We start from the raw sequence: 16,533 nt of genomic DNA on the forward strand, positions 1-16,533 counted from the left end.
AACCTATTTGTGTATCTCTTTGCTGACATTTAGTGCTTATCAGGGCTTTTTTTCCTCATAGAACGCTCAGAACTGAGTTCCGGCACCTTTTTTGGATGGAACCTTGTAGGGTAGGCAAGGCGGGTTGTATGACATGTGTGAGTTCCGGCACCTTTTTCTTTTACAAAAAAAACACTGGTGCTTATCCATATTTAGTGCTTATCCAAATGATGGAGTTTTATCAGAATCCTTAAAAAGCCGATTGTACCTACGTTTTACGATCTTTGTAATTGACACCAGGAAAATGTTCACAACATGGTAAACCAACTGTGTACACTTTGTAATGTTTCTTTGTAACTTTTCTTGGTGTAAGTGCCAAATTTATGCATTTCATTTGCTACGTCAAATGTTTCCCAACTTTGAACACTCTGACGATGTATGGACTTCAACTCCCAAAATTCCCCAGCCATCAAGCCGCTGGGGCAGGGGTAGGCAACATCGGCTCTTTTATGACTCATGGACTTCAACTCCCAGAATTCCTGAGCCAGCCAAGCTGGCTCAGGAATTCTGGGAGTTGAAGTCCATGAGTCATAAAAGAGCCGAGGTTGCCTACCCCTGCGCTGGGGAGAACAACGCCTGGGGGAATTCTGAGAGCTTGAAGCCCGCACAACTTAAAAGTTACTATGGTTGAGTTAACACTGAGCTAGGGATTTGCTTAGCCTGGTATTTTCTGAACTGTCAGGGCAAATCACCGGAAGAGATGCTTCTTTTTTTAAAATGAGGCGCAGTCGCTCCAAATAGATCTCTTTAAGTTTACACCCCACATTAATTCGGGGTGACGGGGTTCTCCCCCGTTGTCTCATGGCGCTCCTGCCTCCCGGATGCACGACAGTACAGCAAAGGACCGGTTCCATTTAGTCCTCCCCATCCTCGCGCGCGGGCGCAACACGCCTATTCAAATCAAATCTTTTGGGTTGGGCGTCTCATACTAGCGGCTGACGTCCAAAGAAGACACCCAACGTCTGGCGGGAAAAGCTTCCGCCCGGTTAACGGAAGCGAGCGTGTAAGCTTTATTCTCGTCTTAAGCGCGGGAGAAATTGTTTTAGATTTCCCCTCCCCCCCCCCAACTCCGTCGCCATTTCTGCGCAATAAACGCTCCCCTAGCTGTGTGCTCATTTTCTCCAATGAGAGAACGTCTCTTTTGGAAAGAATGACCCCCACACACACACTCACACACCGTAGGCAAGGGTAGGCAACCTCGGCTCTTTTATGACTCGTGGACTTCAACTCCCAGAATTCCTGAGCCAGCCAAGCTGGCTCAGGAATTCTGGGAGTTGAAGTCCACGAGTCATAAAAGAGCCGAGGTTGCCTACCCCTGCCCTAGGGCCTCTCCGCAAACTATTTCCGGGTGGTAGAGCGTGACCTATGCCCTCGTGACGTTGTTTTTCTCCTTTCCGGTGCTGGCTGCCGCCTGCAGAGACGTTCGAGTAAGTGGCTGGCGGGGCCTTTTTTTTTATCCAGCTCCATCCTCGCGTGTCCGGCCCTCCCCGCTCCCCTTGGTCCTGTCTGTGGGCTCCTCATCCCTAACTGAGCGGGGAAGGCGAGGGAGGGCGAGGCCGGGGGGGCCTTTGTTTTTGCCCAGCGGTCGATCCCGTCGTTTCAAGGAGGCCCGTATCACCCGGTCCCCGGGATAGTTGGGGTTTTTTCCCCCGGTTTGGGCCTCATCAGCCGGCTTTCCCCCCCCCCCCTCCAACCTTCGCGAAGGTTCATTCTAAGCTGCGTGTATTTTCCTTGGGAAACCAACCTTTGAGAAGAAACCTACACGGTCTCTACTTTTATCGTACGCAAAGGGCTGAGGGCTGGAAAGTGTGTCCAAAGCCATCTATTTAATTTTTTTTAAATATTCCATTTATATCCCGCCCTCCTCCGAAGACTCAGGGCGGCTTACAAGCTTAGCAGTAGCCTTCATTCTAGGTATATGCCTGCTTGTTAGGGCTTTCACACACACACACCCCAAGCGGCATTATTACAAAGTCAGCTTAATTGCCCCCAACAATCTGGGTCCTCATTTTACCTACCTCGGAAGGATGGAAGGCTGAGTCAACCTTGAGCCTGGTGGGACTCGAACTTGCACTAATTGCAGGCAACTGGTGTTACTTAAGGAGGCATTAGCCCACTGCTCCACCAAGGCTCAAATAACGTTTACGAGGCTGAGAAGGGAAGATGGTTGACTAGATTCCGGAGGGTTTTTAGTAACTCGAGACAGTATTTGCAAGCCTGTACACGTGGGTTTATTACTAGAATTATTTCTGCTTTGCAGAGGAAGTGGGAAGTCTGCCTGGTAGGATAATAATAATCAGTTGGAAGGGACCTTGCAGGTCATCTAGTCCAACCCCCCCTCTCAGGCAGGAAACCCCATACCATTTCAGACAAGTGGCTGGCCAGTCTCTTCTTAAAAACTTCCAGTGTTGGGAGCATTCACCGCTTCTGGAGGCAGGTTGTTCCACTGGTTAATTGTTCTAACTTGTCAGGATATTTCATTTAAGGTCATCCTGATTTGTTTAGAAATGCCATGTATGTTACTACATTTGTAACGCGTTAGCAGCAAAAGTGGCAAGTCTTAGGGAAGCAATGAATTTTAAGTAATCTAACTCTAGCAGTATACCCTATTGTAAAGGTAATGGTCCAAGTCATATCTTATGTTTGATCTTGTTTGGTGTGGAAAGTTGTCATATAAAGTTGTGATTATCAGAAAATTATCAGAAATCATATGATCAGGGAACTTAATTTGCAAAACAGTAGTAAATGTTGAAATTGCTAGATTTTCCATGGGATTGCTATCTGGGTATCCATGCATTCTTGCATATATAATTTCTTGTTCTTTACCTGGTATTGTAAGTCCTCCCTAATCACAATGCAGCCCTTTTGTTTAAAACTTAAGTATTTTCTCATGTAAGAATCCAAAATGAGTAAACCTTTAATTTTCAGACTGCATAATTAATACAAAGGTAAAATGCTAAATATTGAAGTAATGGTATAGAAATACCCAAATCATTGTTCTAATTTTGTAGGTATATACTTAAGTAATAACAAGGGGGAAGTGGGGAACATTAACATTTAAATGTTAATACTCTGTTGAAGAAGCTATAATTCATTGATGGTACTTTGCTTGCAGAAGTTTTCATATTCACTCTTCCAGATCTCCAGGCAGAGCTGGGAAATTCTTGCCTGAAGCCCTAAAGAACTGCTACCAATCAGTGGACAAATAGTTAACTACAAATTGTTTAGTTGTTGAAAAATCAATCTCAAAATATTCAGAAGAAAGATCAGTATAAAATATTACAATCTTTACTGTGATCGAGAGGGCTAGATTTTGATTGGTGGATCATCTTATGATGATTTTATTACTACTTGTTGAATACATTGCATATATTTTATTCAACATTTGGACTTGACTACACTGTGCAAGTCCTTCAGTTTTTTCCTCAGGTACATAAGTGAGTTAATCCCATTATTTGGTCTGTAGAAAGGGAGGAAGAGAGGATTAAGGGATTTAAGTTTAGAATTCAGTTAGGGGTAGACTGAGTATGAATTGTCAGTACATGATCAGTACATGATTGATAAGGTCTTGCTTATCTTGCAATGATAAGCAAAAAGTAAAGCAATTAACAATTAGCAGAAACTAAATTCCCTAAATTTTATGTCTCTGTGTTATGATTTTTCCATTGCATGTAGTTCTGACAACACACTTTCTTGTATTGGATTTTGTATTCAGATTGGATAATCTGAAAGTCTCTCGCTTACTTTTTAAAGCCACCAACAAGTTGCTTGAAGTGTGACATAAAGTGCCAACTATATATATAGTTTCTTCTGAAATGGATGTCTCTTATTGCAGGAATAAATAATTTGTGGGCTGCTTATGTTGAGGATAACATTTTTGGGACCTGTTTTTGATAATTTGGATGGATTTAAGGGGAAAGGATGTACCTTAAGCACAAATTTAAATATTTAAATATTTAAAGAGTCCTTGGTGGAGCAGTGGGCTAATGCCTCCTTAAGTAACACCAGCTGCCTGCAATTATTGCAGGTTCGCATCCCACCAGGCTCAAGGTTGACTCAGCCTTCCATCCTTCCAAGGTAGGTAAAATGAGGACCCAGATTGTTGGGGGCAATTAAGCTGACTTTGTAATAATGCCGCTTGGGGTGTGTGTGAAAGCCCTAATAAGCAGGCATATACATAGAATGAAGGCTACTGCTAAGCTTGTAAGCCGCCCTGAGTCTTCGGAGAAGGGCGGGATATAAATGGAATTAAAATAAATAAAATAAAATAAAATAAATAAACATATCAGTTGTGGACTGGTTTTGATTATGTTGCTCTGCCCATGTTGTTACCACAATACTCGTGCTCCATGCAGTTCTCAGGACAGGAAGCGTATTCTCAGTTCAGGAAAGAGTATCTGCTACTTTACTGGAGATCAGAATGGGAAACAATCCCCACTGTAGCTAAGTATAAATTTCTGGTTAGAAGTTGTGAATCAGCTTTATTATATATGATGGCTTTTATTTTTCTTTCCTCAACTTGTTATTTTGATTTTTATGGTTTGTCCACTTCAACAAACTTATTTTATAATATTCTGTCTGTTCTTTAATTTGTTGTTGTTTTATACAGAAATGGCTCCCCGTAAGGGTAAGGAAAAGAAGGAAGAGCAGGTTATAAGTTTGGGACCACAGGTTGCTGAAGGAGAAAATGTGTTTGGAGTTTGCCACATCTTTGCTTCCTTCAATGATACATTTGTCCATGTAACTGACCTGTCTGGCAAGTGAGTATCTTTACTTGTGAGAAGATAATATTGTTGACAAGATTGTAATAGAAGATCTTGGCAATAGACTTTATGTCAAAAGGCCTGCAATATTCACCTAGCCTGAACTAGAAGTAAACTCTCGTCTACTTGGGAGTATACATACTTAGCATTGTAACGTTCATGGAGCCGAGTATTATGTTTTATTACCATAGCTGAAACCTAGGTGAAGTATCTACTCTTGGAAGCTCTTTGTATAGAAACTCTATCGTTTCTGCTAAGATACAGTGGTGCTGCAATCAAGCAGAAACTCTAACCCTAACTCTGGGAATTGTTTTATTCATACTGTATTTTGAAGACAGGTTAGCAAAGAAGTTATGCTTTTTGTCTCTGGTGAAGAAGGAAAAGCTGGGATTAAGTTCATCTCTAATGCGCTTCTTCTCCTCTCAGGGAAACTATCTGCCGAGTAACTGGTGGCATGAAAGTGAAGGCCGACAGGGATGAGTCTTCTCCTTATGCCGCTATGCTGGCTGCCCAAGACGTAGCACAAAGATGCAAGGAGCTGGGAATCACTGCCCTTCATATCAAACTGCGGGCTACGGGTGGAAATAGGTAAAAGGGCTTATCTCTCTCCTGCACATTTATTTTCACATGTACTACTTTTCAGTACTTTAGAATACTTTGATTTAAATAATAAAGTCATTTTAACACCTCTCTAGTATTATTTTGTATTACCGAGAGACTTTAAAATGAAAGGTATTATTCTGTGGAATCATATTTTGGAGCTGCAGCGGTTGGAAAAATGTCCTGTTAACCTGAATGCCAATACCTTATCTGTAATATAGTGGATATTTCGCTGGTTTGATGTTACATTATTGTTTATATTCTATCCTTGTTTTTTAAAAAAAAACAAACAGGAGTTTTATTTCACTGCACTGTACTGCAGTGGAATAGAGTTTTCTGTAGTTTGAGTTGACTATTTTGGCTTGAGCCATGCCATTCTTGGCTCCTTTGGGCAGCCAGGCATCATGTGAGCAGCTGGTTCAATGTTTCCATGAGGGAAATGGTATAGCTATAGGCACTTTGGAGCAGGTTGAATTGCTTCCTCTCCTAAAGAAGGCTTCCATGGATCAAACCACCATTTATAACTTGTCCTGATCTTTGACATTCTCTTTTTAGGGAAAGTTGTTGAGAAGGTGGTAGGAAGATCCTAGAGGAAATGAATTATCTGGATCCTTTTGAGTCAGGATTCAACCTTGTCTATGAGACGGGAATGGTGTTGGTTGTTCTGATGGATTGCCTTTGTTGGAATCTTGGGGAAGGGGGAAGGGAATGGTCCAATTAGATCTCTCAGACAACTTTGAAACCATTGGCCATGGTACTCTTCTGGAAATGCACGGATTGGGACACCCAATTCTGCTTCTACCGGAATGAGTAATTAGAACTGATGCTTGTGGGTGACAAATGCTCAAGCCCTTGGGAGTTTGGCATTTTATCTCATGTTTATGTGGAACCATTAGAGATCCATTAGAGATTGTCCACAAATTTATGGTCAGGCATCATCATTGGGTATACATTGCTACCAGGCTAGATCCAGGCTAGAAATACTATTGGAAGTCCTGAGCTAGTATCAAGATCTAGTGTGTAGATGCCATTAAACATCTGGACACCCCAGTAACAATTATCCAAGTGATTACTGTGAGTGAAACACATTTCCCCAAAGGAGGTGTGAGTTGTCCACTTGGATTTCCACTCCCACTCAAGCAACAGGTAGAAAGTGTGACCAATGGGATGGATTTGCTCAGCTTCAGTTCAGCCAGTTACAGCCTTACTTGCAGTAGGGTACCCTGACATTTGTGCTGGATTATACAGTTTACTCCTTGGGAGGCTCCTTTTGAAGACAGTCTAGGAGCTGCCGCTGTTACAAAATTGACTAGACTATTTAGGACAGGGCTTTTCAGCCTTTTCACCCATTGTACCACTTTTAGGATATGGCAACATCCGAGTACCACCAGTCACCTTGCAAGGTGTCAAAAACTTGATGAACACCCCCCCCCCAAAAAAGGAAAAAAGTGATGAAGTACAACTTAACAACAGTTCGCTTAGTGACTGTTCGAAGTTACAATGGCACTGAAAAAAGTGCCTCCAAGCCACAGCCAAGCAAGACACCTGCCTGCCTGCCCGGCAGCGCTCTTCCTCCTGTTCGAGGTTTTCATTGTTGTGAGCATTTCTGTTGAGGATTGGCAGCAGGGGTGGGGTGGGGGGGGGTGTTTGGTTTTTATTTTCCCCCCTCTGCTAGGTGGTTGCAGCAGGTTTTTGTCACTTCACGTGACCCTGGGACACTGAGCGTCATAAATATGAATCAGTTGCCAAGTATCTGAATGTAAATCACAAGACCCTGGGAATGCTGCAACATTCCAGCTGATCGGCACTTCTTCTGGGCTCAGCAGATGTGCCGGGATCAGTGCCGAGCTCCAGCTGGAGCCTGGCGCTGATCCTGGCACTTCCACTGAGCCCTGACAGCCCTGCAGCTCCAGCCATCTCTCACTCAGGCTTGTGCAGTGCTGCCACCGGTTCAGCTCATTCCCCTCCCCCGCTACTTTTCTAAGATGGTCGCGTACCACCTGCCAGGTGCCAATGTACCACAGGTGGTACCCGTACCACTGGTTGAAAAGCCCTGATTTAGGACACTAATGCCAGGGTAGAATTATACTTCCTTTAAGGTTGTTGAACTGGTAATGAGTAGGGTGCTGGGCCCAATTCAAAGTCATCATTACACAGTGTAGCATCAAAAAAAAGGTAGTACCTTGCAAAAATTGAATATGTCCAATCCTTTTCAGTCCATTCATCAAAAGTGTCCCCAGTCTTTATGAGGCACACAGAAAGGAGGATAGGCACTCTGTAGCGCTCCCACTTCATAGCGTTTTCTTTCCTCAAGAAATAGGGCCAGCCCTAATTTCTTCGCTTTTCAGAAGTAAATGTCTGTTTCTTTGGTCCAAGCTAATTGTGAGTCCAAGCTAATTGTGTACATAAGAAACAAAAAAAACCCCTAATGCAATTATATAATATAATTGCATTAGTTTTTTGTTTGTTTGTTTCTTATGTACAGGTAGTCCTTGTTTAGCGACTGCCTCATTTAGCAGCCATTTGCAATTACAGTGGCAATGAAAAAGTAATCTTGTAACCAATCCTCCCATTTACAGCCTTCACATATCTGTTAGCAAAGGAAAGCTGTAACAAATTAATAAACAGTTTTACTTGGCAACCACTTGTTTTCAAGCTGCTGGTCCCAGTTGCTGATCACTAAGTGAGGACTGCCTATAACTTCTTTTGCGATGTCACTCAGTTGAGATTGGAGTGGGTTAGATGTTCTAATAATTAATTAGAACTGGTTTAGCAAAAACAAGCAACAAAGGTGCAGACATTTTACTAAACCGAATGCAGAGTAAATCTACGAAAGGTTTGCAATTAGAGACATTTTGAATAGGTTTTCTGAAGAACTTTTCAGTGTTTTTCCTTTCTTTTGATTTTATCTTAGCTTTACAATTTATAGCAGCTCTTTTAGCAAAAAAAGAAAAAGGGCCATGCTATATCAGATTAACCATCGATCTAGCTTGGAACCCTGCTAGTAAGAATTAATTAACTAGAAAGCTTGGAAGTCATGTTGCACCTTTGTTTCCTCACTGCTATAAATTGACAAGAAAAAAAATGCTGCACTGATGCTACCCCTAATACTGCTCTGTTCTTCCAAATGAAATAAATCCTAAAGTCAATAAAGACAAGTTTCCGTTTTTATTAATGTATATTTAACTTCCTTTGCAGAACCAAAACTCCTGGACCTGGAGCTCAGTCAGCTCTCCGGGCTTTGGCTCGGTCTGGCATGAAGATTGGGCGCATTGGTAGGTTTTCCTGTTAAAGGATATTTTCAACAATGTGCCTCCTGCAATCATCTTTATAGCAAATAAACCTGCTGCTTTATTCCATTACTTTATCCTAACAGACAAACCATTTATTTTGCATTAGATAGTTTGCAAAGGTCTTGCTAGATAAAATTATTTGATCTATACGGAAACGAGACACAAGAAAAAAAGATGACCCACGCAATTAGGGCCTTCAGGTAGAGAGAATTGAGTTACAACATGATAGTGCTTGCAGCTGGATCTTTCAGAGAACAGCATTACAAAGTGTCCCAGCACAGTACAGCCAAAGTGTCCAGGCCAAAACCTGTTTGGTTTAAGCACAAGCCAAAACATGTGGCATTTGGGGGGTGCGGGGACAGAGGAAATGTGATGGGGAAAAGCTTAAAAGATACTGGAATGGGGGAAAGAAAGAAAAATGTTGGAAGATTGAGGGTGGGGATTAGACAAGGAGGATATGCTGTGCTTGAAGTCAAGAATTCTGGTGGCAGCCAAGGGGAGAGACCCATAAGATGACTCTGGAAAGATCAGGGCTTTACCGTAAGTGCTGGTTGGATATGTTATGTTGGATATGTTATGCTAGAAATAAGGACTTCAGAGGATCACTTGCTGGGAAGACTTGAGAGAGTCACTTGGAGCTCAGACCATGCAGAAAGAATCATTCTAAACTTTGTTTCAGCCCAAACCTGGCTTGGAAAAATCAAAATATTCCGGGCTTCAGTTCTCACAATCTGCAACTCGTTCAAAAAAAAAGTTCAACAGAAATTCTGAAACAAAAGGAGTCTCCTTCACATTAGAAATAAAATAATTTTGTTTCTTTTGTGCATAAACCTAGCTTTTCCTAGTAGCTGTTTCTTAAAGCTTGTGCAGACTTGCCTTATCTTGGGCTTTCACATCCTGAAATTTCAGAAACTCTTAATTGGGAAGTATGATCTGTCTCAAAGAAACTTTGTGATGTTAGTGTTACATTCTGAATGTTGCCGTCTTCTCAGAGTGTCATTTTCCATGTTACTCTGTGATTTTTGGGGGCTTGTATACGCAAAGAATGAAAATAATCAAAAATGAACATTTTTCTCTCCACAGAGGATGTTACCCCCATTCCTTCTGACAGCACTCGTAGAAAGGGCGGTCGCCGTGGTCGTCGTCTGTAAAATAGTGGCTGTTGTATTTCATCATTAAAGCTTTCCAATAAATTTCTGTTCTCATTTGTTTTTCTGTTCTATACATTTAGTCACCACTGCTGTTCTGCAGAGTGTATCTTTGACTTGCCATTAAGTCTTCTCTCAATAATTATTGACATGAAAAACATCCATTCTGTGTGGAGGGTGGTGGTTTTTTACCTCCTAATATCTCCCACAGACTTTTTAGTGTATTCCTTGTCACTATGAAGCTACTTAGTACAAAATAAAACCCTAAAGCAATAAAACTGTCGCAAACTAACACTCGTATCAGTTGAGTTTGGAAGTAATGCATAATGTTGGTAGCTAAAAGTAGAGATAGAGAATGGCTGTATTCCTCCTATAGATTGAGCTCTGTCTTCCTGGATGACTGTTTCCTCAAATGAGGAGCTCACGAGTCCAATCAGAAAGGCTGCTATACAAAAGTGGCCTGTGCATTGAATTTCTTAAAAGTTCTCTCAAAAAGGTTCTTTTGAAAAGCAGCAGTTTGCCTCAATTTTTTTAATCCTCACTGATATCATAGGAAAACTGGGCATACATATGATTGGGCAACAATATTCAAAGACCACTCAGAAATATCTTTTTATCTAGTGGATTTGACTGACATAAGCGTGCAATGGTGTTGCAGAAATAGTCTTGGTTTAAAATTGGAGGGAAAGCAGCCATAGAATTTCTGTGCAAGAAACATTTACCCATGTTGGTGGTCCATTTACCCATTCTATAATTATGGAATGTGCGGTACCCTGTATAGATAGTCGTAGTTTGCTTGCTTGTTGATGACGCACTCATTAATTTAGGCTATTGTACTGTTATGTTGAAGGGGTTAGGACACTGAGCTTGTCGATCAGAAGGGCGGCAGTTTGGCGGGTCGAATCCCGAGTGCTGCGTAAAAGTGAGCACCTGTTACTCATCCCAGCTTCTGCCAACCTAGCAGTTCGAAAGCACGTAAAAATGCAAGTAGAAAAATAGGGGCCACTACGGTGGGAAGGTAATAGCGTTCTGTGCACCTTTGGTGTCTTAGTCATGCCAGCCACATGACCATGGAGACGTCCTCGGACAAGCGCTGGCTCTTCGGCTTTGAAACGGAGATGAGCACCGGCCACTAAAGTCAGAAACAACTAGCACGCATGTGCAGGGGAACCTTTACCTTTTACTGTTACGTTTCACCATTAAAATATTCAGATTTTTTTTCTTTTTTTAACTGACCATCAGGCTGGTGCCCTTGGATCATCTTCACAGCAGGATTATTTAATTGATACTATTGTTCGATGCTTAACTTTAAATATGTACATTCCAAAATATTTCAAGTTTATACTGTTGGGGTATGAATTATAGCTTAGTACAACTGGGAGATAACCAGAATGGGAAATGAGCTGAATTTTCATTTTCAACATCATCTAGTCTGTTGCTGACGTTGGTAGGCAAATAGCTCCAGTCTACATAAGGAATCTGGCACTATTTTGAAACCTTTTTTTTTCTGATGGACCAGAAAAAGAAACTTCAAAAAAAATTGATATTTTTTTAAATTAATCTGCATTTCATAGATCTTTTAAATCTAAACTGCTAAAATAGGAATGGGGCTGAATCTCATTGAAAAACATACATTAACTGCTTAAATCTAACATACTTCACAATAGAAGTTATTTTTTTAACTGGATACAACCTTAAATGAAAATTCATACCTTTCAGTCTACTTCTTTTCTGACAGTGATATGTGTGGCATAAAAACCATTTGCCCCAGTTACCATCTTTTGGTTCCATCTTTGCCTTTGGGAGAAATCATATCTAAACTATTTTGCTTCTGGGAGGCTGCCTAGAAGATGAACATCACCTGTGCAATGTTGACCTGCCTTTTTAGGCCCTCTCCCCAGCCACCACAGCAATATTGGCTATAAAAAGCTGTGTGGAGAGACTATTGGTGGTAACTGTGTAAAAAATAAAGCAGATAGAGATACTGTTCTCCAGAAGTAGGACTTGCAAGGAGCAGTCATTGAGAGAAGCGGTAGTAGGAGATGTAGTACCACTTGGGAAGAATGGGGTAAGTGAGCAGTGAATTCTAGCCTATGAATGCTTGTGTATGTGTTACCAAGGGAGCTATGTTTTGTTGGCTCTGGTTTTTTGGAGCCCACTGACTTGGATATACATAAAGAAACCTGTGACAGCTTCCCCTTCTGAAAATAGTTTAGAGAAGCAATCCCCACTCATGATTTCTTTGTACTCTCATTCTGTGAAAAAATGGCATCTTGAAAAAAAGATTTCCTCTTTTTGTGCGCATGCTTGTTAATGTAAAAGTGACTTGTTAGTAGTGCTTAGTGCTACTAAGCAGACACTCATTCTCAACAGAATGTAATTACATAAAGCTTTTGAGAATATAGCAAATTCCTCGCAAAGTATGCTTTTAAAAAATGTTTTAATTTTTTAACCAATCGCCTTAATATTCGGTAAACTGTTGTCTAGGTTAACATTTAAGAAACATTCACTAACAGTTGATTTCTACAATCTATAATCCACATAATAACTACTCAGTTTCCTCTTTTTCCCATAATCTCTTTTACCAACCTTAAGTTAATACGATTCTTGTTGTTTTAATGAATGATAATCGAGTTTAAAAGTTTTCTAATATTTCTACAGATAATAACCACATCAATATATTATTCCTTTTCTATCTAGTCATTCTAGTTGTCTCATCATAGATCCTATTTACAGTTCTTGTTTACAATTGTTTTTCTCACAATGTTCAAAACATTCTTGCTGGTTAAGATTTTCTCAAAGTTTAAATATTTAAGTCTATTTTTTCTCATGTCAGCCAACCCAATACTTTTACCTTTCTTAAGGAATAAATAAGACTAAAAAAAGAAAAGAATAAGAATTAAAAAAATAAAAAAGTATGCTACTTAAAATCCCTATTTCCTATAAGTTATAATTTCCAAAAAAAATTCGCTCTTTTTTTACCATAATTAAAAATATATTTAATCTTTAAATATTTCATTTAATAATTTTAGTCCTCTAGTCTTTTAACTCTTATTCAAAACATTTTTAATCCATTGTAATTTTCTTAAAAGTCACATCACCTTTAGATACCTAAAACATTTCCTTTATGTAAGCCATTCCAACTCATATTACTCATATCAAGAAATAAAAAAGGAGAAAAAGAAAGTACTATGTTACTTGAGGTGCTCTTCCCTCTTAAAGTCAAATTTACATCCCAATTTTTTCTATTTAACCATATTTGAACAGGTGTTTCTTTTTAAAATATTCTCTCTGATAGGCCCCATCGTCTATTTTTTAAATTTTCACTTTAGCCTTTTTCTTTTGCCCAGTATCTTTCTTAATCAATATGTTCTGCTGAGTCAAAGAATCTTTCCATATTCTTGCATGTGTTACTGTAGCTATAAAAGGTAAGTCAAGTACAATATCTTTGTGAGAGGCATTTGCCCATTCATTTTTGTTAAAAATCTTTTTCTCTCTGCTTCTCTTATCATTTTTTGTCTCTCCAGTTCCTAGTGTTTCTGCAGTCCATTTTGTCCAATCTTTTTTCTTATCCTCAAATTTGTTTTTTGTGTTAAAAGTATAAGTTGTCTTTTCCAAATCCAGCATTTCTTGTAATTTTTTTTCACTTGGGTTAAATCATATTTGTTTGTTTTGTTAGGTTTCATCTTGAAGTCTCTATCCTCAAATTTGTATTCAGCTGTCTGTTTTATCTGTTCCTTCTCTGTTGTTGTTTCCTGGGATTTTTTTGTTGTAAAGTTAAATTGGAGATTAATTGGTTTATTTTCAAAGTTATTTTGGATTTCTTTGTGATTTGAAATAATTGTTATTTGAATTAGTTGCAACATATCGTATGTCTCCTCTTGAAAAGTATTTATTTTTTTCTTGATAGGTTCTTTCTATAAATCTCTGATTTTCCATGATGACCAAGAATCCAAATTTTCTTTTCTTTGCAAATAGCTTTGGGGTCAGAGTTAAATAGATACTTGTGATCCAGAAAGTTCAAAGTTTTGTTCCCTGAAGTGTGTAAGTCTCACTTTGTCTGCAGCCCAGATTGTTTTCTTTTTTTGTCACAGCTGTACTCTATTGTTAGAACTTTGAAGGTCACAAGTAGACATTAGTTTTTTCCAGATTTTGCCAAGTCCTGTATGAAAGCCAAAGCTGTCGTAGTCTTGATCCACCACTGGATGTCAGCACTGGTTTATTTTTCAAATTTTCAAAATGAACAAATTGCCTTTAAAATGAGAATCTTAACCATTCAGTAACTTCAAACTTATCCAAATTTAGGTTTTATAGTCATTTCATTTCATTTCAATACATTTTGGTTCTTCATAAAAGGTTTAATTCGCCACTACCGTTAGTAAAAGGGTGGGGCAAAAATCCCCCCCTTCACTTTCAGAGGTTTTTTGCTTCTTGGGATTTTTTTTCCTTCAGGAAAATTGATAGGTAGGATAGAGAAAATCGATGTTCTTACCCAGATTCAAGCACACTGTTTACAATCAGCTTAAAATAGTGCTTTTGACTTTGGTTGCTTGCAGCTTGGGCTAGACTCTGAAGTTAAGCTAGCCTTTCTCCTGTTGGTTTCCAAGGCTTCGACTGGACCGATCGGGTCGACCACTGTCTCTCAGAGGTCTCTGGGATTTCCTTCTTTGCTGCCTCTTAAGGGCGGCTTCTGGCCCATTTAGGGTCCCCTAACAGGAAGAAACTCAGCCAAAGGGCATGGAGTCCTGAACCCCTCGACTGCTGCACTGCTGCGCAGGACTGGAAGTCCTGCTCGCAAAGTATGCTATCATGGTTTTGTTCTAAATGTTCTGTGGTTGCTCTGTAAATGAATTCTCCTTTTACTGTCTCCAAAATCAGCTGATCTAAGTGTCTTCTAACTGCAACAAGCACAATGTCTATTGAGATGCTGAGATTCACCTCAATAGCGAGTTGGTATTGGATATTGCCACTATTGCTAATAAAATTCTATTTTAGTATTAATTTAATCAATAGCAGGTAGTGAAGAAAAGCCTGCATTTCCTACCTCTTGGAGGTAGCAAGACATACCTTATGGTCCATACTCTCCAATACATTTCTCTTTAATAAGACATTTAATATTCTCCTTAATAAGACATTTTCCCTTAATACAATCACTAGGTGGCAGTACTAACTAACCATGGCTATTTGAAAAAAAGCTGGGTTGGGCCTAGTTAGTATTTGGATGAGAGGCCATCAGTGAATCCCAGCCCTGTAAAATAAACTGGGAAGAAGAAAGTGGTAAAACTACTTCTCTGTTGTTAAAGAGAAAACTGCATGCATATCAATCAAATCTTTATTAACACTCATAGACCAACATAAGGGTGGGATGCAAACCTTTTTTTTAAAAAAAGCTAAAAAATATATTAAATTTGTGGGATACAAGGTGGCCCAAACTAGCAGTACCTGGAAAGAGCTCCCAACCTCTTACTCCTCTGGCTTAACCTTTTGACTTAAAAAGGCCACAAGAAGAGGACCCATAAATCTAAACTATATGAGTATTTCCTTAGAACACCAGGAAATATACAGTATTTGATTTGGAGACATGCCTTTTTAAGGTCTGGATGGAAGACGCCCACATTTGTGAAGTTTATATTCTGAACTGTACCAAGTTACACTTACTAAGGCCCATTTTGCTCAGAAGCAGCCCATTGGTTACCCCCAGGTCTTCTTCAAGGTGTTGAGCATTGATGGAAAACCTGCCACAAAGAACTGAGTAACCTGATGTATGCAAGCTACAGAATGTGTATATAGTACTAACTAAACCATGGGAGCATGTGTTGATCTCCTTTGTCCCTATCTTTCCCAGGGACCAGTTGATTGATACTTTTAGTAGGGGAATATTTAAGCCTCATCTATCAACTGAATATGCAGATCAGGTAGCCATTGGGAAAGTATTCCCTAGCAATAGGCTGCCTTCCCATATTAAAGAAAGCATATAAGTTAAACTATGCCTCCTGGCTCGTTGGGAAAAAGCAGATTTAAATCATGATTTGACTATTTAAACCCTGCTGCTGAGGATTAGGATTCCTCTCAAGTAGATTTTAGATTAAAAGGGGCTTCAAAGGTGAGAAGATGAGTGGAAAGCCCAACCAACCAGCAAAATCTACTTGTGATGCTGGATTTTATCTTATAAAATTCTCAGATCATCTCTTTGTATCTTAGTCTATTACAAACTGTAGCCTAAATTTAAATTTAAATTTCTGCCTGACAAAACTAGGCCTCTGATCTATTTCAAAAATTTATTTTAAAATAAATGAAATAACAGCCATGCTGCTATTTGTTTAAGCATTGCTAAGGGGCCTATAAGAACTGTTGGGCATGTAATTCCAATGTTTCTTAATCTCAAACTGAGAAATATTGCATTATTCCTATCCAGAAAACAGTTATTTTCCACAATGCAGAATGAAGGAGTTATCAACTAATATCCTACTTCCCATCTCCATTCCACTGCCATTACGTACAAAAAAAAGTTATAGCTGGAATAACCAAAGATGACTCCTTTTTGGATGTCCTTGCTAATTGCTTAATATATTGATTCAGTTGTTCTGAAAAATTCTTTGGTGTAATCCTTTTGGTAGATAATGTATAGATAATGTAAATTCTTGCCTCTTAATGTGTTTTTTTCTTGATTTTGCCTGCCCTTTAATTGTT

General features: G+C 39.5%; 1 protein-coding gene across 3 annotated transcripts; it reads left to right on the top strand.

Moving 5' to 3' along the window:
* Positions 1–1,023: 1,023 nt before the first annotated feature.
* RPS14 (ribosomal protein S14) lies at positions 1,024–9,900 on the top strand. Of its 3 annotated transcripts, none has more exons than XM_083351454.1 (5): positions 1,024–1,042; positions 4,649–4,799; positions 5,229–5,390; positions 8,601–8,677; positions 9,779–9,900. In XM_083351454.1, the coding sequence occupies exons 2-5, from the start codon at positions 4,651–4,653 to the stop codon at positions 9,844–9,846; spliced, it is 456 nt and encodes a 151-aa protein (XP_083207580.1). In that variant the 5' UTR covers positions 1,024–1,042; positions 4,649–4,650; the 3' UTR covers positions 9,847–9,900. The 3 variants fall into 3 exon arrangements, with proteins under 3 accessions (XP_083207580.1, XP_083207579.1, XP_083207581.1); XM_083351453.1 differs by lacking the exon at positions 1,024–1,042 and adding an exon at positions 1,333–1,466; XM_083351455.1 differs by lacking the exon at positions 1,024–1,042 and adding an exon at positions 2,638–2,656.
* Positions 9,901–16,533: the final 6,633 nt, after the last annotated feature.

The sequence above is a fragment of the Vipera ursinii genome (genome assembly GCF_947247035.1).
Source record: "Vipera ursinii genome assembly, chromosome: 2".
Taxonomy (NCBI): Eukaryota; Metazoa; Chordata; class Lepidosauria; order Squamata; family Viperidae; genus Vipera; species Vipera ursinii.